This window comes from Tribolium madens, unplaced genomic scaffold (assembly GCF_015345945.1).
Source record: "Tribolium madens isolate multiple individuals breed KSU strain unplaced genomic scaffold, Tmad_KSU_1.1 Scaffold_96;HRSCAF=242;Tcas5.2_LG5, whole genome shotgun sequence".
In the NCBI taxonomy this organism is placed as follows: domain Eukaryota; kingdom Metazoa; phylum Arthropoda; class Insecta; order Coleoptera; family Tenebrionidae; genus Tribolium; species Tribolium madens.
The window spans coordinates 12,907,605-12,933,525 of NW_025401068.1; the positions used below are offsets into that span (position 1 = coordinate 12,907,605).

Sequence of the window (25,921 nt, forward strand, 5' to 3'; positions counted from 1 at the left end):
ATGTAAAAATAATCAAATTAAATCAAAAGTAATTCTGTTTTCTAATAATTTATCCTTTAATTTCAAAAGACATATCAAAATTTCCAAATAGAAAAAAATCTTAGGGGCCAAAACTGGTTGAAAGATAAAAACCCCAGATGGTGTCAGTTTTGTTACTAAATTGTTGGAACAAGTCTCAGACGTGCGTCTCAGCATTTGTCTCTTTTTATTGCAGGGAGTCGAAAGGAGATAGAACGCCACAATATGTGTTGTGTACACCATCCGGTGGCAGCAAGATGGTGGTCGTTGCAAAAGTAATCGGTGATTAGATATGGATTTTGTAGATAATCCTCACTAAATGTGCTTAGTTGTTCGGTGAAAGTGCAAGTGTGTGAACGTTGTGCGTGTTCTTCATCTGGAATAAATCAGTGCCTGTCACACATTAAGGTAGGTTCGGCTCGTTGTGTGAAGGTCTTAAGGGCTGACGCATACCGGCGCGCCCATACTTTCCGCGGCTTCTTATCTGCTCGTTGACGCCAGGATGTCTTCTGACGAGGAGAAGCCCCCGGCGCCCCCCGTGCGTCTCACATCCAACCGCGGCACCGACATCCTCTCCAACTCGCTGGCGATGGACCGGCCTCTGCCCAAGGAGCCCGACGACGCCGACCGCAAGAAGAAGAACCTCAAGTCGAAAAAGACGAGCAAACTCTCCACGTACTCCGACAAGCCCAACATCTCCTATCCCACCAACTTCGAGCACACGGTCCATGTGGGCTTCGACCCCGTCTCCGGGGAGTTCACGGTGAGTCTGGCTGTGCACTGGCTTCCAGTAAGGGTAGGGGCTTGTTTTTTCGTTGAGTTTTATTAACCTGAGCGTTCTGTTGCAAGCTGCCACTCAAAGTAAGTAGCCTACAATGTTTTGTTTAGTTGCATCTAGATAGAATGGTCGTTTTGTTTTAGGACTTGATCCTTCTCACCCTTACGATTTGACAAATTCACCTGTCTATACGATACAGAGTGGCATTGTTAAATCGCCGTGCTATCTAATCTAGTGCATGATAGGAATCCGTCCATTTGTAAATATTTGTTAATCTCAAATCGCCACCTGCTTAGAAGCCCAAGATTTGATTGGTGTTTTCTTCCCCTTCCACTTGTGGTACCCAAAACAAATGAGATGCGTCATGTCGTACCCTCGACTGTAATTAATAATTTCTCTTGCATGTCTCACCACCCCAGTTAGTAATGATTAATTCGGGGTTTTTCACGCAATGTTTCACCTTGTATAGCAAGAAAAAAATGTTCGTTGTCGCTTTTATAAAACACCCAGTATCTGTCTTCTTGAAATAGTCAAATCCGACTTGATATATTGCAGGATAGTAATTTTCGTTCTTGCTGAATCTGAATGTAATTAGGTCCGAAATATCTTCCTATAAATAGAACGATGTTGTGAAAAGGTACAAATTTTCAGTGATTCATTCGGTCTCCTGTATATATTTGGATGATTTCTTGCTCCTATTAATATTTAAGCGCTTTTTATGCTTTAGATCTGTATAAACTTTTTTTTCTCGTAGAATATTATTTTTTTAGGAATTTTTAGTAGAGTAGGAATAGGTAGTAATTAACTGAAACTGAAAGAACTATTGTATAATTACGTTTCTGATAAAACCACAGCACTATCTGTTAATGTTGATTAATAGTTTTTTTTTTTGGAAATGATGAAAATAAATTGATAGATAAAAAGAAACAAAAATTGCACTAGTTAATAAAAAAATATGGATTTTGATTTCTACACCTTTTTCAAGTGTAATTTAGAAACGCTCACATATAATTCAGATTAGTCATTTGTCTTTCAGAAAGTGTTAATTGTATTTCAGAAGAGTAAAATGAGTTTCAGAAACCATGAGATGTAATTCAGATTAGTTAATTTAATTTCAGAAAGCATAAATTGGAATTCAGATTAGTCAATTGTATGTCATAAAGTAATAATTGTAATTCAGAAACCATTACATGTAATTCAGAACAGTAAATAAATTCAATTTCATGTTACATGTAATCCAGAAAATATCAATTCAGATGAGTAACTTACTGTTATCTCAAAATGAAGTTTACACATAAACATGAATTATTTGATTTTCAGAATTAAAGAATTACATAAACTTGCCATTTTGCAAAATAAATAAGATATTTTATTTTCAAAGGAATTTTGATAATGTAATTTTTGAATGAAAATAACGAATTTTCAATTACAAATGACAAACTCTGAATTATAACTAACACTTTCTGAAATGCAATTGACTAATCTGAATTACATCTGATGATTTCTGAAATTCAGTTTACGGTTCTGAATTACAATTAATACTTTCTGAAATACAATTGACTAATCTCAATTATAATTAACGTTTTCTGAAATATATCTTACGCTTTCTGTATTACACTTGAAAAAGGTGTAGTTATTTACAATTCATTATTACAATTGTTGCAATAATTTGATTTACAATTTTAGCTTGAACATTTTAAACATTAAAAAATGTGTTAAAACTTTTAAAACCATAAAGACAAATTTAGATTTTTTATTTTTTAATCCCCGGTTGAACAAAGAACCATATATTAGAAGGTAAGTAAACAAAACATAGTTTCGTTTAAAGTTTTCATTAAATGGAACTGTGGGAGGTTTATAAGATTTTATTATATGCAAAGAAGTTTTTTAAAACACAAATACTGACATTGCAGTTGTTTTTGTGAATTTTAAAAGTAATATGTAAAGAAAAAAAATCATCCACCAATTCTTTTCGCAATTGTGAAAAATTTTCATGATGTTCGTTATCTGGTGTTCCCTGTATTTCTTTCTAATAAAATCCTTGAAATTCTTTTTGTGTGGTATTTAACCCCCCTGGAATTCTTCTTTCATCAATTTTTACTAAAAGGTTTTGCAAACAGTGCAAACAATCTTGTCACTTTCTCCATTTCGTTCACCAGATGCTAACCGACTTTTTCTTGAGATAACATTGTCCTTACTTTTTCCATTCAGACTTTACTGATTGTAAAGTGCACATCTGTCAATTGATATGATTGATTAGATCACACTGTATATAAAAAAGGCACAGTTTGATTAGAAAAATCAAGCCAATTTCGGCAAACTTTTTAAACGTGTTTTTGTTTTATGTTAATAGGGTATGCCGGAAGCATGGTCCCGCTTGTTAATGAACTCCAACATCAGCAAACAGGAACAAAAGAACAACCCTCAGGCCGTTCTCGATGTCCTCAATTTTTTCGATAATACAACAAAAGCACCACCGAATACTAAATACATGACGAAAACCACAACCGCAACACATTCAGGTGGGTTAAAAACAATGAAAATGGTATTAATAATTGTAGAATAATAATTTTTAAAGGTTCGTCATTGAGCCGCGTTTCCAGTTCGAGTCCCAGCAGCACAACGCCGACGGAGGCCGAAGGGGGCTCCCATTCCTACCACAGTCCAGCGCATGCCGCCAGTTCCGAAATTGAAGATGAGGCGCCACCGCCACCTATCGCCAGCCGACCCGAACGCACCAAAAGCATTGTAGGTTAATCAAGAAAGAAATTTTTTCAATTATAAACCAAAATTCTAGTACACGAAACCCATCGAAGAGATCCAGATAACAAACAATAGCGTCGGGACGCCAACTCATAGCCTGAGTCCGGCCCACACGACGCCGACACATGGCGCCAACGCGAATTCGACGCCGCCGGCGCCCATCCTCGACAGGAACAAAAACCAAGCCGGTCCTGAAATGTCGAGGGCGGCGTCGGAGAAACGAAAGAAAAAAATGAGCGACGAAGAAATTTTGGAAAAGTTGCGAAGTATTGTTTCCGTCGGTGATCCGAACAGGAAGTACACGAAAATCGATAAGATCGGTCAAGGGTGAGTCGTGGGTGGCGTTGTTGTCGATTTATTTATTTTTTTGTCTTGTTGTAGTGCTTCAGGAACGGTTTACACAGCGATGGAAACGTCAACAGGATCAGAAGTTGCCATCAAACAAATGAACTTATCACAACAGCCTAAGAAAGAACTGATTATCAATGAGATTCTAGTCATGCGAGAAAATAAACACGGGAATGTAGTGAATTATCTAGACAGTTATCTTGTGAACGAGGTAGTGGTGTATTTTCGTGCATTTTTTTTGTAATAAATTGAGTTTTAGGAACTCTGGGTTGTGATGGAATATTTACCAGGTGGTTCATTGACTGATGTAGTAACAGAAACGTGCATGGACGAAGGTCAAATAGCGGCTGTGTGTCGAGAGGTCCTCCAAGCGCTCGATTTCCTCCATTCAAACCAAGTCATCCATAGAGACATCAAATCCGACAACATTCTCCTAGGGCTCGACGGCTCCGTCAAATTGAGTACGTCACCCCCACATTCAACTGTCTCTCCTAACATGATAATTTTCCAGCTGATTTCGGTTTCTGTGCTCAAATTAGTCCCGAACAATCAAAACGAACGACGATGGTAGGAACACCGTATTGGATGGCGCCGGAAGTCGTCACGCGGAAGCAATACGGCCCTAAAGTAATTTCCCTGACAATTTCGACGAACAGCCCAGTCACATTAGACAAATCGGTGGAAAAAAATCCTGGAGAGTTGGATTTTTTTAAACGCTTTCTTTACACTTGGGTAGACATATATCAAAAGTCCCTGAAGGTGGGGGGCGAGCTCGAGGAGGTTGAGGGGGTTAAAGGTGTCTTTTTTTGGTTTTTTGCTTATATCTTGGAAATTATCACTCCTATAGGTTTTTATCTTCTTAGCAAAGCTTACAAAATTTGCTACAAAAATGGTCCTTTGCATTTTTGTTGTAGAACTAACCGTAAGCGAGTTATAGGGCAGAAAAGAAACATCATTTAAAAAAATGTGCTTTATTTGCATTTAAAACAGAATTAGTCTTGTAATTTAAAAAAAAAACTGATAGTAAATTGAATTTACTGGGTCCAATACTTCATTAAAGGAGAACGGAGTCACAAGAGTCTATGAATACAAACTCATCGTTTATGTAATTTATGCAGAATTTTCTGTAGAAGTCTATTTCTGCATCAAAATTTCCTACAAAAATGGTCCTATTTATTTTTGTTGTAGGGCTAACCGTAGGCTTCAAAAGTTTGGTGTCTACATAAAATTGCATTAAAAATCCTTTGAAACACATTTCATTAGTATATGGTAAGTTTTTATATGTATAGAGCGTTCCCCAACTAAGCTGGTCTGTCTGAAAGGTGACTCTTGTGTAAACATTTAAACGGAGATATAAATAAAAATTTTGGATGAAAGAGAGAATCAATCTGTAAGGAGGTTAAATGGGGTGTAAATGTTTAAACAAATATATAAACATAAAATTCTTTAGAGGTGTAAAGGGGCACTAAAATCAGATTTTTCGAAAATTAGTTTTTAAGGGAATAAAACGGTGTACACATTTAAGGGAATATAAAAACATTAAATTTAGAAAATATGATCCTTAGAGAGTGTAAAAATGCACTTTTCCAATTTTAATGAAATAAAATAGAGTTTAAACGCTTAAAAACAAAATTAGAAACATGAAATTTCGAATTTTGAGAGTGCAGAAGTGCACTGAGACGACACTTTATGAAAATAAACATTTAATATTTATCCATAAACATAGCCCATGCGAAGAACGATACTAATATAACTGAATCCTATACATAATATAGGTAATTATCTAGCTTTATAGAGTACCTAAGCCTATGGAATGGTTTTGTGAACGGGCTTTTTCCCATATTATATCAGAAATATACGCGGACAAAATCGCAGGCAAATGCTAGTTCAGCATATAAGGATGACTCGGAAGACTTAATAGACCCTCGTGGCACCCTCTAATAAACTGTTGGATCCAATACATTCAATTTACTGTAAGCTTTATTCAAATCATCGATATTAAATCATCTATTTATTAATATTGTACTGAACAAGACTGTAATTCGGTTTTCAATGTTTAAGCTGAAGACGAAGATGCAGCATATGAGGACGACTCGGAAGACTTTATAGACTCTCTAATGAAGTGTTGCACCCAAAAAATTCAATTTGCTTTCAGTTTTTTCAAATCACAAGATTAATTTTGTTTAAAATGCGGATAAACCACATTTTTTTACATTTTTTTTACAGTTAGTCCTACAACAAAAATGCAAAGGACCATTTTTGGAAGAAATTTTGTAGGCTTTAATTTTGATAAGCAGGCAAAAACCGTTAGGAGTAATAGTTTCCGAGATATAAGCAAAAAAACAAAAAAAAGACACCTTTAGCACCCTCCTCCTCCTCGAGCTCGCCCCCCACCTGATATATGTCTACCCAAGAATAAAGAAAGCGTTCCACCGATCGCCCTATTTTTGTCTAATTTGACTGGGCTAGAAACAGTTGTAATTAAATTGTTTCAGGTTGATGTGTGGTCGTTGGGCATCATGGCGATCGAAATGATCGAGGGTGAGCCACCATACTTGAACGAAAATCCATTGAGGGCGCTTTATTTGATCGCAACCAATGGTAAACCTGATATTAAAGATAAGGAGAAGTTGTCGCCCTCCTTTCAAGATTTTCTAGACCAATGTTTGGCTGTGGAAGTCGACAAAAGGGCGTCGGCGCGCGATTTATTAAAAGTAAGTCCCCTGAGATGTGTTTACTCGTATTCATTTTTGTTTTAGCATCCCTTCTTGAAGTTGGCACGACCGTTGGCCAGTCTCACGCCGCTGATTTTGGCGGCGAAAGAAGCGGCAAAACAACACTAGCGATAAGTTTCAGGCTTTTGTCCTGTTCGTTATCACTTTCTTTTGTATTATATATACGTGACAGACTATATTCCCATGTTACTAGAAGTGCATTCGATTTTTTTAAAACAATAATGTAACATAATCGTATATTTTATTATTTTAGCTTGCAGTTCTAGTTATATGGGTCGTATTTTATTAGGGACGTAAGCATTTAATAGAGGTCTGATGTTGGTATAAGTGACAGGAGACGTGTGCCTAATTTCACAACAATAACGCTGCGTAGGTATTTTTCGTTTTGTTGGATTGGCAACGATGACGAGTCGCATCATTGTCACTTGCTTCTTTTCTATGCTTTTGCGCTTGTTTGATCGAAAATGTGAATTTTATGTAGGTACAGGGAAGTCCCTGTTCTCGGTTTTATTCCTCTTTATAAATTTTATATGACCACTCTGTATTAAAAAAGCCCTAATCATATATTTTAATAATCGAAATTATTTATTATTTTTTATTTTTAAATTTTGTTAACGTTTTAGTTTCATCTATATTTTGTTAAGAAACTTGTAAAAAAATACTAGGAAAAAGCTATATTGTAAAACAAACGCCTGTCAAAGGTCTATGTAGATGAAGAATGAGTGTTAGTCTGAATGATTTAACTAGTTATAGTATTTTTGCACTAGTATTTATCAAAGAAAAATTCATATTGTGATTGCCAAGGTATATTCGAAGGCATATTGTTGCCAATGAAAGATGTGTATGGTAATTAAATAAAATCATTTTATAATTATCAGTTTCCATACCAACTTATCAAAAAAACAATAAAACTCATTTCTTTTTTATCAAATTTATTGTTTCACAAAAATGTAAAGCCTCCTTAAAAATGTTAATTCGATTGCATAAATACACAACAAAAGCTAACAAAAACAAATCGAGGTAAGAAATTCGAGTTTGGCTTTAAATTAGTTAATCACACGTTATGCCCAGTGAAATGGGCACTTTAACAAAAAACAGTAGGCCTAATTAGTTAGTATTATCACTTTGATTCATTAGTGGTCCTGTTAATGCATTAAATCGAGCCCCTCCTAGCTATCACTGCCCTCCTTTTTATCCGGGATGAAATTGAGAGAGGCGGAGTTTATACAGAACCTCTTCCTGGTGGGCATTGGTCCATCGTTGAACACGTGGCCAAGATGGGCGCCGCATTGGGCACAAGTCACTTCGGTTCTTATCCGCCCTGGTTGGGATATGAGGAGTAGTAGGTTCGCTCCAACTAAGTAGGCGGGAAGGAAAAGGACCATGGAATGGGATCAAAACAAAAGCAAACCAAAAAAAACCCAAAACGAAAACAAAAATGTAATTTTGATGTTTTGTACAAAAGCAGATGAAAAAAAAAAAAGGACGAGGGAAGGATAAGGAGAAGATGAAAAGAAAACAAGTCACATTAGCGTCCCGAAAGGAATAAAATACCAACAACACAGATTTAGATTTAGCATAAATTTAGTTGCTGGTCGAGGAAGCGGGATTGGAGGCGCGTTCCAACATCAAGGAAGGTAAGGACTTTTTCCATTTTTTTGTTAACTTAATTTTTGATTTCAGTTTTTTACACAAAACTAAGACTACAAGAAAAATAAGATTTTTACTACTTTAGTTTTCTAGTTCTGTTTTTTGTGATAAAATTACTTTGACTGGATGTAACAATGTAATTTTATTCTTAAAGAAGAAAGTTCAAATTTTAGGGCTATATTTTTTTCCCGCACTAAAACGATCATGTAAAAGAAATGAAAAGAAAATGAGCTCTTTGACCGTATGTCACAAACAATTGCAAATATTTTAAGGAAAATATTGTTTTCAAAAATTTAAATTAATTAATTAACACGAAAATTTATACAGGATGCGCCAGAACTCGCGTCCCAGAGAAAAATGCCATATAAGGTAAGATACCAGGAACATGGAAAAAAATATTTAAAAAATTTTATCTATAAAAATTTCGAAGTTATGTGGGTTTAAAGTTTGCACTTTGACTATTTATTTCTGTTGGAAAAATAATTTTACAAGTTTTTTTGCTATAGGCTATTAAAAGAGGAAACAAGGAAGCTGTATCCTAAATTGTAACTTTGTTCAATGTTATTTGTGGCTTTTATTGGCAAAATCTTTGTTCCTTTACTAAATACATGTAAAAAAACATAATCAATCATCAGTATCATTAAATAGACATAAAAAATGTCAAATGTCAAGAAATAAAAGTCAAAATTTTTTGATAGAGAATTTTTTAAACATTTTTTTCATGTAGTTGAAAAATAGTCAATATTTTCTTTCTCTTTGCTTTAGTTGTTAAAAGATAAATCAATGTTCCAATTACTTATTACTGTTCTATTTATTTACTAATTAAAAACATTTCCCTAAAGTTGAAAACTTTTTGAATATGATTTACTTTCTCGTTTCTCTTTTCCCCAGTGTTATTTTTTTACATGTTTTTTAAATTAATAGTTATTTTTCTACGACTCTAACAGAAAGTAAGTTTTTCCACCCTCTCTGGGAAATAAAAATTTTTCCTCCCCCACAGAAACGGAAAAACATGCTGCTAAATTTAATGGCAAGAAAAATTGTTAGGTTTGAAGTTTTTCTTGCTAATGGATCGTAGGAAAAATTATGTATGTTACAAGAGAGAAAAGTGTATCTTCTCCTCCCACAAAAAAATGTTAAAAAAATTCTATCTATAAAAATTTCGAAGTTATAAGAGTTCAAATTTTGCACTTTGACTCTATTTATTTCTGTTGGAAAAATAATTTTCCAAGTTTTTTTTTTCTATAGGCTATTAAAAGAGGAAACAAGGAAGCTGTATCCTAAATTGTAACTCTGTTCAATGTTATTTGTGGCTTTTATTGGCAAAATTTTTGTCCCTTTACTAAATAATTGTAAAAAAAACATATACAAGATCATCAGTATCATTAAATAAAAAAATGTCAAATGTCAAAAAGTAAATGTGAAAATTTTTTGACAGAGAATTTTTTAAACATTTTTTTCATGTTCCTGGTTTCTTACCCTTACTTGAAAATTTTCTCTGGGGCGCGAGTTCTGGCGCACCTGTATTATTATTTGGCCATGAAAATTTATGATTTCCCTTGATAAGCTTATTTACTTAATTAGGATGTGAGATAAGCAATCTTAAATTTTATAGTGGTTTTCCGCGTCAGATTCTAGGAATAAGTTCGATAAATAGACTTAAAGTAAAAATATACACGTTAGTAAAATTTTCTCAGCGACAAGTTGGACTTTTCATCAAAATTACTAAACAAATTCAAAAAATTGGCATTAAAAGAAATTGATGTTGAAACTAATATAAAATTACGCGGAAATTATTTCAATTAACAAAAGTTATTTGTCGCAGCAAGAATTATAGTTAATTTAATCTTTAAATACTATTACGAAAAATGTCTTTACAAATTGAAAATCTAATCGTTTGCTGATAAAGTATTTATTAATTATGATCTGAAAATAGCTTTGAAGATGACAAGTCATAATTGTGACCCCATGATCCTTTCGTAATTATTTGCTAAGAGTTACATCAACGGAAATCAAAATTTATGGTCCGTGAAGAAATACGATTCTTGAGTTTCCATCTGAACAACAAACGCGTTTCAAACGAACGAACTTGAATTATTTTAAGGCCAAGTTCATTTTCAATTTCCGAACAATAACAATACATTCCGTACTAATCGAGCGAATCAAAATAATTAGGTCGAAATAGATTCAATACATGTTGGAACGTCACAACAATTATGCAAACCTTGACGTGAAGCAGCCACAGGGAAAGTTAAATCGGCGCGTAAAATAAATATTAATTTCTATATTAAAACATGTTACTTTGAACAAGACCTAAATTTAGATAAGAAACAGCCGAAATGCGATTTAAGACGATGCAACTTGGAATTAAGTTCGTTTCTGTTAGGACGTGGTGCAAGGAAGCGCAAAACGCAAGTGGTAAAATAGATATTAATCTATTCAATTCAAAAATTTGTTAGGAAAAACTGACACACTTTGGTCCCAAATGACTGATCTTTTTCCTAACAAATAATTAAGTACCTCCGCTAGTGTCTGGTGTTAATTTGACTTTTCCTTGGTCCAAGACATCGTTGAAGGCAGGCCAGCCGCAACTGCTGTCGTATTTCGTCTCCGAACTGAACAATGATTGCTCACAGACGATGCAAACGTAAGTACCCGAGTCGTAGACTTTATTGTAACACCCTGTAAATGGACAATCAGGTGCATGGTTCAAAAAGGGGGCCCTACCTGTGAACGGTCGCTCAGTGCCCTTTTCTTGGGTCACATGGTATTGTAGCGGAGTGAGGCGTTTCTGCAACTCTGCCTTATCCACTTTGTCGGCCATCCTCACCACTGATGCGGCACAAAATAAAAAAGTGTTATGCGAGCCTAATTTGGAACGAAATGACAGACACCTGGTGTATTCACGAATTTCCTGCTCAAACTGTGGAGTAAAAAGCGACCCACCAGTGCCCCCGTGTGTTTATTCATCACATTTGAACGCGGTCACGATTAGTTGCGCTAATATTTATACAATACTGACCGAATTTCCTTCCACTTGGTATTACGTAAGCGACATTTTGACACTGCACCTAACCTCACTTTGCCGTAACCAGAACCACCACTAGTAATATTGTAATTTATACTTTTTTAATTTTTTTTGAGTTTATCAGAAATTTTCTCGATAACTATTTATTGTAAAACACTGATCTTTTTTATATATGATAGAAAATTTAATTCTCTCAAAAAAATTCATAAAACGTTATTGGGTCAAATTTAAAAAATTACGAATTTTTTGAGTTTTTGAAGGTGAGCGGTAGTAAAATCGTAAAAATAGTCAATTTATCTTAAGTCGTAAAAACGGTTGAAATATGGTTTTCTAGACGTAAAATTACTCGCTGAACACGATGCGACTAGTTAAAATACTCTACGATGCATAGTTTTTGAGATATTGAGTAATAAAGTTAAGAATAAGGCTAAAGGTATAAGCACTATATCCGATTTTGACCAAAAATCAACATTTTTTTATTCTTATGAAAAACTAGTACTATATGTAAAATTAACCGGAGAACACGCCTGTATAAACCCTGTTGACCTAAGACTCATAGTTTTTGAGATATGAATTTTTTTTGAATAAAACTAAAAATGGCTCTGTACCCGGAGCCATAACCCGGAGCGACTTCCGGTTTGCGCCAATAAATAGATAATTTCAAGCTACTTTTAATGGTTTTTACCGTTTTGCTTTAAATCTTATAGTTTCGTAGAAAAACGCGTTTAAAGTTTCACAATTTTGAGAATTTTCACTTTTTGAACGGCGATTACGGCCAAACTATTAGACTTAGAGCAATCAGTCCAACTCCATCGTAATCAGAGTAAGAAAATCTATCGACTGAGGCCAAAGCCAAGTCGATATCTCGCAAAAAAAATTTGAATTTTTAAACGCCGATTACGGCGAAACTAAAGGAGATAGCACAAAGTGCTTGGCAAATTCGTATTCAGCGCGTCAAAATCTATCGGATAAGATAGGTTTAAATCGAATCTGAGACATGTTCAAAAACACTAGTTTTTAAGGGGGGGGGTGTTAACAATTTTTTCGTTTTTTTTATTTTGCAAATTGCGGCAAAACTGTACCTCAATGTAATGTTTTGACCTAAACCTATGTAAAATTTTCCGGGGAATCGATTGGCGTCAAGAAAACTGCAAAATTCGTAGTAGTTTTGAAGTTATAGTCGGATTTAAATTTTCGATATTTTTGACTTTATCAGAAATTTTCTCGATAACTATTCATCGTAGAACACTGAACTTTTTAATATATCATAGAAAATTCAATTTTCTATCCAACAGTACCAAATATAAGAGGTTATCTCCAATAAGTCCGGAGTTATTGCCATTAGACCGCTCCGGGTACCAAAAATCGACCAAAATTTCGACAAAAAAAAAAAATTAACTTTAAAATTGCTCCATTTTACGTTTTTTACATTTCTAGAGGTCTTAAAGACTCAAATTAGTGCATAAAATGTTATTGGGTCAAGTTTCAAAAATTTTGAATTTTTTGAGTTTTTGAAGGTGAGCGGTAGTAAAATCGTAAAAATAGTCAATTTACTAAAAATCGTAAAAACGGTTGAAATATGGTTTTCTAATCGTAAAATTACTCGCTGAACACGATGCAACTAGTTAAAATACTCTACGATGCATAGTTTTTGAYATATTGAGTAATAAAGTTAAGAATAAGGCTAAATGTATGAGCACTATATCCGATTCTGACCAAAAAATCAAAAAAAGCATTTCGTATACAGGTTCATTCACGTAAGATTACCAGAATAAAATACAAAATAGCTATATTACACTCATCTTCTTACGTGAATTTCTCATAATTTCTCTTTCTGGTATTAGAAAAAAAAAACAACAATTTATATTTTTTAATCAAATTAAGCTTTTTTATAACGTTTCATCTAATACTTACATTAAAATTACAATTAGTGAGCAGCAACAGAATATTTTTAGATAGTTACCTGCATAAATATTTGTGTTTACTTTTCATTATAGTCATAGTATCAACATGACAATAAATACCATATTAATTAAACAAAACAAAAAAACTCTAAAGCAGCCAACATCTTCATAAAAGAGTGTCTATAAGCCTTAAATGAGGGTCACACAGTATCGTTTCATTGTGTATTTTTACACAATCGTTAACAAAACGACGATAAAAATAATAAAAATATCTAATCACATTTTGGTGGTTTTCCAGTTGTATTATATTTATTATTTCATAATATTTATTATAAATCTTAATAAAACAGTAAATTAAAATTACATCTATTACCCAATAACTTGCAAAAAGACACATGCATAAAACTGTAGCTTTTAATTGGCGCTCTTGACCTGTTATACCGGACCTTACAATAAATTATTTCGAGTCATAAAACCCAATTTTAAAAAATTAGTGTTTCTCGACAGTAGCATAATGAGACTCCCAGTCTGGCTCAATAATAAAATCTCTGCTTTTGGGTCGGTGCAACGGCGGTTCGTACTTCCAAGGGGGTTGTTTAAAAGGCACAGCTAAAGACAGTTGCCAAATCACTCAAAAACAACCAAAATGGGCAATACCTGTCCCAGTGGGCAAAATATCAATGACATAAAGCCAATACAGCGCATGGGCCACCACCCACGACAACCAAATCATCTCCTTATTGTAAAAAAACGACGTGCGTTTTTGGGGCCATACGAAAATCAATCCTTTTTGTTGAAATTTCGGTTTGTTCAGATTTTTAGGTATTAGGATTTTCTTGTAAATGTCATCACGGGAAGGTTTTTCGAAAAAATTTGTCGGTTTCGTTCGAACCCCTGAAAATATGTAATGGTTGAGACTGATTATGGGGGTGGTTTTGGGGCCCGGTAAAGGTCTTAAACGGTCGGAAGTCATTCTACTTGCGTTTTGATCTTCGACTGGAATTTTGCGCGGCAGTTTCAAATTTTTTTGACATGTGTCAAATTTTTACAACTTTAAAACTTAAATTTACCATATTTTCAAAATTTAGTGTTAATTTTTGGTTTAACGAGAAGAGGTTTTCTTGGTGAGTAAAATTCAGACTTTCGAGTTTTAATTTTTAATTTTTACTTATCGAATGATAAATTATTAACAACTTTTTCAGAAATGTTTAGAAATTAATGCCGACTTAGATCTAATTTCGAAATTATCTATGCAAATGAACTTACAACTTAATTCTGATAAATGTACAGTCGCGGCCATTGAAAAGTAATACACTTGACAAATAAAAAAAATTTGGCGTTGTAAATTTTCACTTGAAATTGACAATCACCGTCATGTTTGCATTTTAAACTAGAATCTTCTTCTTTGTTTTAAGGACAGTTATTTTGTTCACATTTATTTCTCCTGCGATGACTCGTAAAGTGACATTGTCCCTTAATCTTGTAATAATAGATTTCTGTACATTCGACAATTTGTCAAAAGTGACGTTTTCAGTGACACTGACAATCACGACAAAGAAAAAATTACATTATGCAATTTTTTAAATTTTGGGATGTGTCAAAATCCAGTGTATTACTTTTTAATGACCGCCACTGTACAGTTATATGCTTTGCTAGCAGCAATACTTGGGATGTAATTAAAAATCAATTAAATATTGTTATTAATAATAAAAAAAATTCTTGTGTCTGACTCAATTAAACACTTAGGACTCATAATAGATGATGATTTTCGTTTTAAGTCTCATGTTAATATGGTCCTAAAAAAATCTTATTCTTCCCTTAAATTATTATACGCAAACTATTTAATTCTGAATTTTAAATTACGTAAAAAAATTGACAGAAAGCTTAGTTATATCATTTATGAAATACTGCTTAATCTTATATTATCCCTGTTTAGACAATATCACAAAATATAAATTACAAAAAATCCAAAATAGCTGTTGTAGGTTCATCTTTGGCTTAAAAAAATACATTTATATGTACAGGGTGCTGCATTTTGGATGTCCGAATAGGGAATCTCCGAAACTAAGAGATTTAGCCAAAAACGAGTTATACATTCTGGGGCTCATTTTTTGAGAAAATAATATTGGTTAAAACCGCATCCCGCTACGTCTTTTGTTTTCGACTTATAGACAAAAATTGACATTTTAGCAAAATCTAAAAAAATTCATATCTTCGTTATTATAGAAGACACAGATTTGAAATAAAGACACTTTTTTACGTAGAATTTAATGAAGTTAACAATTTTTTTCAGTTGTTTATTTAGCAGTAATAAAATAAACTTGTATTTTTTTAAATGGGAATCATAGATGGCTATGTCATTTTTAAAAAGCTTGTTTTTTTCTTATCTAAAAAATATATATTTGTAACAAATTATTATAGTACATTTTTAGCAAAAAATTATCTTTGATTTTTGTTCGCAGTTGGCCATGAAAAAATGTTGCATCTTCAACTAAAAGGATTTAAACTATATTATATTCAACCAGTGTCACTAATGAAAGAGTTTTCTAAGTACTAAGTAATGGAAAAGATGCAAAATAAATTGTAAATCAACTTACTGGCGACTAATAACATTTCTTTGTTTTTAAACAACCTAACATTACCATTGCAACTTCTAGTGATACATAGAGTGTTATAAAAAAAAGTCCCTTTAATTCTTCAATAAAATATATTTTATATGACACAAAAATGACGATATGGCTACTCAAATACCCAAATTCCGTCTATGTGAAACGTTATCCTACCTCCATTAGATCATCAAAAAAAATGTTTTTTGTAATTGTGTTGACTGTTGACACATTTGTTTTTCCTATTTTTTGATTTTTTAAAAATATGTAACAATTTTGTTCTGGGGCGCTCGGATATTTGTTCAATGCTTCTACCGTATCGTATTTTTTAAATCTTTATAATTTTATCTATTTTTCTATCTATTTTACAGTTCACAAAACTCTTATTGATTATTATTTACACATTTGGAGTGAAATAGTTTTTCCATGGTCAACAATTATCACAAAAAATATGTATTTCACTTTTTAAGTATAGTTATAAAAAAATATTTTGTTACAAATATATATTTTTTAGATCAGAAAAAAAAATTGCCATAGCCGCCTATGATTTCCTTTTAAAAAAATACAAGTTTATCTTATTACGGCTAAACTAATAACTGAAAAAAATTGTTAACTACATTATTAAATTCCTCGTTGAAAAGTGCCTATATAATGCCTTTGTTTCCAATCTGTATCTTCTATAATAACAAAGATATAATTTTTTTTAGATTTCGCCAAAATGTCAACTTTTGTCTGTAAGTCGAAAACAAAAGACGATAGCGCGATGCGGTTTTAACCAATATTATTTTCTNTAACTACATTATTAAATTCCTCGTAAAAAAGTGCCTGTATAATGTCTTTATTACAAATCCGTATCTTCTATAATAACGAAGATATAATTTTTTTTAGATTTCGCCAAAATGTCAACTTTTGTCTGTAAGTCGAAAACAAAAGACGATAGCGGGATGCGGTTTTAACCAATATTATTTTCTCAAAAAATGAGCCCCATAATGTATCACTCGTTTTTTGGCTAAACCTCTTAGTTTCGGAGATTCCGTATTCGGACATCCAAAATGCAGCACCCTGTACATTTATGTTTAAACTTATGACAACTTTGTCTCCATCCTACCTTGGAAATAAATTCAGATTTAGAAAAAGCATGCATAATAGAATTTCTATGCCTCACATCTCACATCTTTCAACGTTCTTTAGTTTTTAATGGTATCAAAGTTTTTAATTTTACTGCTCTTTTTGAGTTGAATGTTTCGGTGAATAAATTTCGTACACTCTACAAAGATTTCTTGTTTTCACATGGTTAACAGTTATTTATGATTTTTTTCTCGTATAATATTTTTAATTATTTTGGGGTTGAGCTTAGTAGTCAATTTTGATATATTTTTTTGTTGTTTCATTTTTATTTTTATTATTATTATACATACAGGGTGTTTCACGTAATTTTACGAAAAATTTTATGAAAAATTGGATAATCTTCTCTAGTTTGTTCACCCTTTTAAAAATTACAACGTTATTTAGTGATTAAGATAAATAAACTAGCATACTCATGCCGTCTCTTGATAAAACAAATGATAATTGTTTCTGAAAAACTGCAGTTTATGACCATTAATGAAACAGTGATTAGTTTGACAACTACTGTCATGGGTTTCCAAAAGTTAAATATTTAAATGTGTATTTTTTGTATACAGTGTTCTGTGACTTTTGTATATTTGGGTGCGAAAATTAGGCGCAAGCCTCGTAAAGTTATCTGAAACTCCCTGTATATATCTATTTTTTTATATTTTGGGGGTTGAGTTAAGTAACCTTCAGCTAGACTTCGCCCCACAGAGTTTGTATTTTATTTATTTGTTTTTTCTAATAAAGGTCTATTATTATTACTATTATTAATAAAAAAACAGATTTCAAACAAAACTTGTACATAGGATCCATAGATGTCGCCCGGCCGCGCCTGCCACGTTGGTTGCCTAACCAGTTTATTTTTTTCTGTCAATATGTCTTCATGTTTGGCATTTCCACATTCTAAATGATCGAAAGTGGACGTTCTCTCACAAAATGTTGAAAACTTTGTCACTGCTGCGTTCGGTGTGATGAATAATGAAGAATTTGAAAAGCGTGTCGGTGCAAGTGATTGACAGCGACATAGCCTTGCTGTTGCCGAATGGTGTGTATGAGATAAAACAAATGGAGCCAAAATCTTCCAGGTTGAGACGAATAGGGATTTTCTGCGTGGCTCTCGCCCTCTTCGGCATCGTCGGCTTCGGCTACTTCTGTCCAGACAAAGTAAGCAATTTTTCATTCATCATTCTTGTGCGTGAGCAAACATGTTGCAGGTTTGTGCCCTTAGCAATAAAGAAGCCTCCATATCATTAGAAGACAACTTCGGGAAGTCGCTCTCTCAAGCCAGTAGCAAAGTAGGTTTAAGTTATGAGGATATGTTGAATGACGATTTTTTCGACATGGACTCACACGACGTCATGGTGTTCCTCCACATGCAGAAGACTGGTAAGTTTTCTTGTCAACACGACTTGCACCAACTTTGGATAGCGTAAACAAAGGAAATTAGAGACGTTTTTGTTCCACTGACACCATATGGGTAGCTGTAAACACACATCAAAGGGTTGAAAAGTTTATGTGTGGACATGTGCTACGCTGGGAATTGTAAATAAAAACCAATTAAAGTGAAATTATATTTTTTTGCGATCAATGAAATAAATTTTTGGACAGAGTGGCCTCTGACTTTAAAATTAAGTTGGCAACATTGAGTAATGTAGATAAACGTGTCATTTTTCATATCATTTGTCTCTACATTACTCAATCTTGCCAACTTGATTTCAAACTCACAGGCCACTTTGACCAGAAGTTTAATCGAACTGTAGCAACACTTTGGGACTCCCTATATGAAAATAAAATGATGCCAACTTAATTTTTAAAGTCAGGCTAATTTGATCAAATTTAGGGCTGTATCCACATTTCAATACGAAATTTTCAAATAAAAATTGAATTGTACAGTTGGAGACAAAATATATTTTTAGCTATTGTCAATCATAGTTGACAAGTTGTATGTACATATTTTTGATAGGAAAATTCATTCATTCATTTTAAAGTTAAAGCTTCAATTACATTAAAGTGTTAGAAAAGTGACGACCAAAGTATTTTGGCTCCAACTGTACTCTTTTTGAAATAATGTAAAACTATTTTTATGGTGTTATTATCATTTGATAAATATTAAAAGAAATAAAGAAAAGTGTTGATTTGTACAATCTCCTTGACTGTTGATCTCTTTTGTCATTAAAAAACTTACATAAGAAAGGGAAAACCAAAAAAGTGTTTTTATTACATATTTTGCACTTCGTGACTTGAAAAAAACAAGATTTTCGACATGCAAAATTTTTAATTTTGAGTTTTTTTTACAGTCATTGTAAATGTGAAATGAAAGCATATTAATAGAGCTACAATATACACTTTAATAAGACACATTTTGCACTTTGAAACACTTTAGTTTCGTTTTTAAAAATGAAAAGTTCCTTTTCGTGTGAATTTGAAACACTATACGTGGTGTGTCAGAACTCACGCCCCAGAGAAAAATTCCAAGTAAGATAAGATACCAGGAACATGAAAAAATGAATCTGTAAAAAAATTGACATTTAACATTATTTTATGTGTATTTATTTAATGATACTGACGATCTTGTATACGTTTTTTTATAATTTTGCCATCAAAAGTCACAAATAACATTTTAAACAGTTACAATTTAAGATACAGCTTGTATTTTTTTTTTTTTTGATAGAATTGTTTTAACTTTTTTTTTCCATGTTCCTGGTATCATACCTTACATTTACTCTGAGGCGCGAGTTCTGGCGCACCTTGTATTACCGTTACAAAAACAATGTTTTGTTTTATAAGAGCAAAATTATTAATTTATTCAAAAATTCATAAGCTTTTGGAAGTTATTATTATTTCCGTGTAATTGTAAATTATTATCAGTAAAATAAATGTAACTATTCAATTATTTGGAACACATGTTGATGGTTTTATTTGTTTTTTTCCCTCGCAACAATTAGTTTAAAAAAATTCCCACATCATTTAGTCTAGTCATTTGCCAGTTTGATAAAAATAAACAAAAGATATTAAATTCGTTATTTTCGAATCGTTTACAAAGGAAGTTGTTGGCGTGTTTATAATTTAAAACGATAGTTATCCAGAAATAACCTTCAGTCAGTTTATTTAATAATTTTACTTCATTTGCTATTTTCCCATTTTATTTAATGTGGGATATTATTTTTTTTTTAACAGACGAAATTTTAAATAATACAAATCTACATATTTAGTATGTTTGCGTTCATATCTTTGGATTATTTACTCAGAAACGTAAGCATAAATTTTATCACTGTGAATTTTTTTACAAAAATTGTTATCTTGTGTACATAATTTAATAATTTCTATGTAATTTTCTCTATATGGAAAGTATGACGAAAGGAGGAGTCATTTTTTAATTGAAAGTAATAAGAAAATGCGGTTAATGCGAGGTTGGAACAAAAGCCCTTCTATGAAAATGGGTTGGGGAAAATCCCACTTTTTTATTTCAGAATAACGGTGAAGTGGGTTTTTGCAGTTACGTCTTGACCCAATTTTTTTACAAGGCATAATAACGTAATCCTGGTACCTGATTAAGCTTTCTCGTAATTTATAATCAAGATACTCCCAAGATCACGTTTCATTTTAACAGTCGTTTGTACGTGTGTTAAATTAATTAGGGAAATTATCGAAGGCATGTTTTGCACATCTAATTGATTTGCAGCGAAATGGATTCTGATTTAAAAGCTTTCAGTTGCGGATTAAAAACAGAGTGCTATTCATTACAAAGTAGTTTAACTCTTTCAGGGACGGTGGTTTAAAATTTAACCCACCTTTTTAACTCACCTTAATTTATATTTTTGAGCAGTTTTGCTCATTAATGGTAATATTTTTAATAATACTGACATTATTCTTGTAGAGTTTACCACATTTTTTTTATTTACAATCAATGCACTTAAAATTATTATGAAAACTATTTATTAATTAATTTGAAATACCTACATTTTTATGACACTTATTTTAACTTAAAAAAATGTATTTCGTATTATTCTTAGTTTTTTGAGGTATGAGTGGTATGTCCTGATGTTGTGGAAAATTACAACAATAACATGAACTTTGTTGATAAATTTGAAATTTCATGACGTACAGTGATGGACAGTGCATTTGGTCCACCCAATTTCTGTGAATTCACAAAAATTCACTGTAGCCTGTGCTTTATTGTCATGATAACTGACACTGTCAAGTTTAGTTAAATTCTTATTCATTTTGGACCGAATTTCCAATCTAAAAATGGATTGGTACTATACCTCAAGCAATGTAAGACAAAGCGCAGGTAAAAAGTATGTAAGGAATATCGAGCATTTTGTCAACATGATAAATGTTCATCAAAGTTCTCAAACAAGGTTAGAAAAACCTAAAGACTAATTTACACTTTTAGTCTGTCATGGAAATTATTTGGACGAAATTCACTGTCCGTCACTGTACTCAATTCAAAGAGTCAAAAATGGTGGCACTGAATTTTTTTCTATTTCGTTGATACTTGACTTTCAGTGTGTAACTTGTAGAGTGTCTCTTTGTTAAGGCAAACAGAAAAACTGCTTTCAAGCATATTATTACAAAAAATAATAACTTTTGTTAGCTATCGTACGTATTATTTAGTTTGCTTTTGTTTTTATTATTTGTTGTTATTTTTCTTTGTTCATTATAATACTATTTTATTTTCTTAATATATTTTTTTAAATGCCTATTGTGTCACTAAATAAGTAATAGATAATGACTACTTCATATTAAGAATGCTTTGAAATTATCAAAAATGTACGAGATTTCATGAGGGGTTCATGAAGTTAATGAGATTACCGGAGAAAGTAAAAAAATCTGAAATCTAAAATAATTGGTCCTAGACCGATGAAAAACTGTCGTCAGTGCTATTTTAATGTCTATTTTTTAAAACAACTTGAAAAATGATTATTTTTAAAAACTGTGCAATTAAAAAAATCATATTTTTTAATAATACATAATACAGTACAACCTCGACTATCCGAACTAATTAATTTGGAGCTTTGACTTTAGTAATACGAACTTTTACAGTTTGTTATTAAATAGTTCAGTTTTTCAACAAAATTCTTGGAAATTTCTTTTAGTTTTTAAATTAATTTTTTTTTACATATTTTTACTAGCAATCAATGTACTATGAAATTTTTTTTTAGTTAAAAATAATCAAAAATAAAGCAAATCAAAAGTTGCCAAACAAAATTTTTGAAGTTAACCGCTTATCAATTATTACAAAAAGTCTTATTTTCATGTTGTTTTTCCACAGAGAGCCAAAAATACCTCTTTATAAAGAAAAAGTTTGAAAGGAGAGACTAAATTTCCATTTTTGTTTTTTATTACTATACAGGCTGTATTATAAAAAACGCCCCAAGCCATAATTTTATTACTTTTAAAGGCGTTATAATACTTTTTTGCTCAAAGTTGAACAGTCTTTTCTTATCAATCGTTTGCTTGTCTTAGATAAAATAAATAAAAATGTTCAATTCTTTCCACAGCCTACTTTTTTATTTTATTTAATTATCAAACTGCTTTTTGATGAAAAGTTGGTGATAAATAATAGTAAGTAAGCTTGTTGAAAGGCAAATTAACGAGGAATCCAAAAATAATAAAATATACAGGGTGTTACATTAAAAAGAACTGAAATTAATCTCACTTCCGGTGAAACAGCAAGTAGCATTGATTGAGCATCTATGCCAAACAATAGATGACAAGAAATTGTTCAACTTTGTTCTAAGAACTATTGTCATATCTTTAAAAATAATGGAGTTATGGCTTGGGGCGTTTTTTATAATACAGCCTGTATATCTATTTTTTATTCTTCTTTTGGAAATTGAATAACTTCGGCCCATCGAAGTTTAAATAAATAAATAAATAGATTTTCCAGTAAATAGCTGTACCTGACGGTATTTTAAATACAGTCGAACAAAGTGAAAATGACGGATTGCAAACTTGACGTAGTTTCAAGATAAATTCCTTTAGGAACCGGTTTACAGAAAGCGAAATGAAAATTTAGTTCACAATTATTAAACTAATTCGAATTAAGTCGCCATTTATTTTGCATTGACAAAAGTCAAGTTAAATGAAAATGTAATTTTTTAAATGAAAAATTTAACAAACCATTTATTGAAGAAAATTATGCATTAATGATGACATTGGCGAAAAAACAAATCATTATTTGTTTAATATTTTTTTAACTGTTTCAAAAAAATTATTTTATAAATTATTTATTTTACATAAAATCAAGTTTAAAATAGAGAAAGCCTATTTCGTACAAAAATTATGTTACTTAATTTAATTTTATTATTAATGCACAATTTTCTTTAAGAACTGGTTTATGTTAAATTGTGTTTTTATAAAACTAAACGTTTTTATTTAATTTAAAAGTATTACAATTACCAAAAAATAAAAGCAGAACTAAAATATTTGAAATAATTTCGCCGTTTTTTTTCCAGGTTTAATTAAATAAATAATTTTGATTCGTTTTCAATGACAATCGCAAAACTAACAGAAAACTTAGGGCCGGTTTACAGAACGTGTTAATCGCAATTGAATTTTAAACTTGACGTTTGTCAATGCAAAATAAATGACAACTTAATTCTAATTAGTTTACCTAATTCTGAATTAAATTTTAATTTCGCTTCTACTCAAAGAATTACACCACACGTGGAATTAATTTTTCTTCTCGCAAATAAACAATAGTTTAATTCATTTGTTGTTTTACATAAAACCTAGTTTAAAATAGAGAAAATCTATTTCGTTCAAAAATAATGTTAATTAATTTTGTTTTGAAAAAACAGTTAAAAAAATATTAAGTTAATAATGATTTGTTTTTTCGTCAATGTCATTATTAATGCATAATTTTCTTTAAGAAATGGTTTGTTAAATTTTTCATTAAAAAAATTCAATATTTTCATTTAATTAATTTGACGTTTGTCAATGTAAAGTAAATGGCAAATTAATTCTAATTAGTTTAATTCTGAATTAAATTTTAATTTGGCTTTCTGTAAACCAGCTCCAAGAGGAATTTATGTTGAAACTGCAAGAAGGGTTGGCATCCAGCAGGTGTTGGTTTATTGAGGCATCATTTTCATTTTGTTCGACTGTACATTAAAGTGTGTATCTGAAAGGATTTTGGTCGAGTTTTCGTTTAAATTGCAATTGGATTTTTTTGTTCTTGCAGGTGGCACGTCCTTCGGCAAGCACCTCGTGCACGACCTTGACTTGAAACGTCCGTGCACCTGTCCTTTGACCCGGAAACGTTGCTACTGCTTCCGTCCGCATTCCAACCAATCGTGGCTCTTCAGTCGCTACACCACCGGCTGGAAATGCGGCCTCCACGCCGACTGGACCGAACTGACCAGTTGCGTGGACGAAAAACTCGACGAACTCGAAGGCAACGTCGTCAAACGTCGCTATTTCTACATCACCCTCCTGCGAGAGCCGGTCGCCCGATACTTGAGCGAATTTCGTCACGTGCAACGTGGCGCCACCTGGAAGGGCTCTCGACACTTCTGCAGAGGTCGTCCCGCCACCGACGAGGAAATCCCCCCATGCTACGACGGCCCGGATTGGGGCGGCGTCGCCCTCGACGAGTTCATCAACTGCGAGAGCAATCTAGCGGTGAATCGACAAACTCGGATGTTGGCCGATCTCGAATTGGTGGGTTGTTACGATAGGAATTACATGTCAAAGGCGGATAGAGATAGGACAATGTTAATAAGCGCGAAAAAGAATCTCGAATCGATGGCGTTTTTCGGTCTCACTGAGTACCAAAAAATGTCGCAGTATATTTTCGAAGAGACGTTTAATTTGAGATTTGCTGTGCCATTCGAGCAAAACAATGCAACCGTTTCGAGTTCGACAATGACGACTTTGACGGCCGAACAAGCAACTAAAATCGAAGCGTTGAATAGTCTCGATATCGAATTGTATAAATACGCCAAAGAGTTGTTATTTAAACGATTTGATAGGTTGAGGGCGAGAGATAGCGATTTTGATAAGAGGTATAGCCATTTGGGGGAGTTGACGGCTAGGAGTGGTGTCACCGAATTCGATTGGGATAGGCTAGTCGAAGATGTGACCGTTTCGCAATAGGGGTGATTATTTTTGGGACACTCTGTATACAGAGCACGTGGTTTGTTTGGGGAAATGCGGTCATCACTGGACGATAAAATATGACCCTGACTGATTTAACCATAATTGGACATTTTTATATTTCCGATATTAGTTTAGATAAGATAAAAAAATTAAATTAGAAAAGTAGGTAAACAAGTAGGGATTTTTTTTATCGTCACTGAATGACCGCTTCTCGGCTATCATGCCAGCGACGCGACAATAAAGTGACAAACGGAAATAGAAATACCGAACAAAGGACCGTTTTCTATTCTAAAATTAGCTTGACACGTTCAATTGCCACAAAACCGTCTTCAAATTTGCAAAATGCAAGCCCCACACACACAACACCATCACCAGTGATCCAAAAATCACTTGTTTTAGTCTCATTTGTAACACTGCCTTTTTTAGTTAAGATTAGATTTTATTAATGCCAAAGACAAATATTCTAGATGCAGCTAACTTATTTTTAGGATTATTTTAGTCGTTTAGTGCAATTGTAATTTCAACCATTAAATTAATGACAGGGTTAAGTAATTGAACTGATGCCGTAATTTTTTAAGACAATCTGGTGCCCTATTATTGTGATTATTGTTATATTTTGTGTCGTGCAGTTTTCAATACTGTGTATTGCATTTATTTTAAATTTTAGATTTTAATGATATTATTACGAACATATCGACTCCTTATTGTCATCTCATTTAATTTGACTGATTTCGTATAGTTTCTAGTACTTAGTTTTTACCGAATTAGTTTAAAACTCCTGTAACATATATTTAGGTGCATATATCATACGAGTACGTACAAAAAATATATACTTTTTACAAGAATTTTTCTTCTTTACCTCCGATTTTTAAGAC

General features: G+C 32.5%; 4 protein-coding genes across 8 annotated transcripts; 2 read left to right on the forward strand and 2 right to left on the reverse strand.

Annotated features, from left to right (window-relative positions):
- Window positions 1–241: 241 nt before the first annotated feature.
- Window positions 242–7,573, forward strand: LOC123012587 (serine/threonine-protein kinase Pak). Of its 2 annotated transcripts, XM_044410607.1 has the most exons (11): window positions 242–426; window positions 520–781; window positions 868–879; window positions 3,150–3,318; window positions 3,375–3,544; window positions 3,594–3,886; window positions 3,941–4,118; window positions 4,167–4,368; window positions 4,419–4,534; window positions 6,403–6,621; window positions 6,667–7,573. In XM_044410607.1, the coding sequence occupies exons 2-11, from the start codon at window positions 521–523 to the stop codon at window positions 6,748–6,750; spliced, it is 1,704 nt and encodes a 567-aa protein (XP_044266542.1). In that variant the 5' UTR covers window positions 242–426; window position 520; the 3' UTR covers window positions 6,751–7,573. The 2 variants fall into 2 exon arrangements, with proteins under 2 accessions (XP_044266542.1, XP_044266543.1); XM_044410608.1 differs by lacking the exon at window positions 868–879 and having other exon boundaries at window positions 243–426.
- Window positions 7,562–11,384, reverse strand: LOC123012588 (methionine-R-sulfoxide reductase B1). Of its 3 annotated transcripts, none has more exons than XM_044410610.1 (4): window positions 11,187–11,384; window positions 11,020–11,124; window positions 10,813–10,974; window positions 7,562–7,963 (listed from the first exon to the last, which is right to left on the reverse strand). In XM_044410610.1, the coding sequence occupies exons 1-4, from the start codon at window positions 11,260–11,262 to the stop codon at window positions 7,812–7,814; spliced, it is 495 nt and encodes a 164-aa protein (XP_044266545.1). In that variant the 5' UTR covers window positions 11,263–11,384; the 3' UTR covers window positions 7,562–7,811. The 3 variants fall into 3 exon arrangements, with proteins under 3 accessions (XP_044266545.1, XP_044266544.1, XP_044266546.1); XM_044410609.1 differs by having other exon boundaries at window positions 7,562–7,999; XM_044410611.1 differs by having other exon boundaries at window positions 7,562–7,999; window positions 11,315–11,333.
- A 2,132-nt stretch (window positions 11,385–13,516) lies between these two features.
- On the reverse strand, window positions 13,517–14,336 carry LOC123013222. Of its 2 annotated transcripts, XM_044411634.1 has the most exons (3): window positions 14,207–14,336; window positions 13,882–14,118; window positions 13,517–13,833 (listed from the first exon to the last, which is right to left on the reverse strand). In XM_044411634.1, the coding sequence occupies exons 1-3, from the start codon at window positions 14,256–14,258 to the stop codon at window positions 13,715–13,717; spliced, it is 408 nt and encodes a 135-aa protein (XP_044267569.1). In that variant the 5' UTR covers window positions 14,259–14,336; the 3' UTR covers window positions 13,517–13,714. The 2 variants fall into 2 exon arrangements, with proteins under 2 accessions (XP_044267569.1, XP_044267568.1); XM_044411633.1 differs by having other exon boundaries at window positions 13,882–14,282.
- Window positions 14,337–17,539: 3,203 nt separating this feature from the next.
- Window positions 17,540–25,891, forward strand: LOC123013307 (heparan-sulfate 6-O-sulfotransferase 2). Its single transcript, XM_044411748.1, has 3 exons — window positions 17,540–18,104; window positions 18,155–18,326; window positions 24,130–25,891. Exons 1-3 carry the CDS (start codon window positions 17,919–17,921, stop codon window positions 25,041–25,043), a joined length of 1,272 nt encoding a protein of 423 aa, XP_044267683.1. The 5' UTR covers window positions 17,540–17,918; the 3' UTR covers window positions 25,044–25,891.
- Window positions 25,892–25,921: the final 30 nt, after the last annotated feature.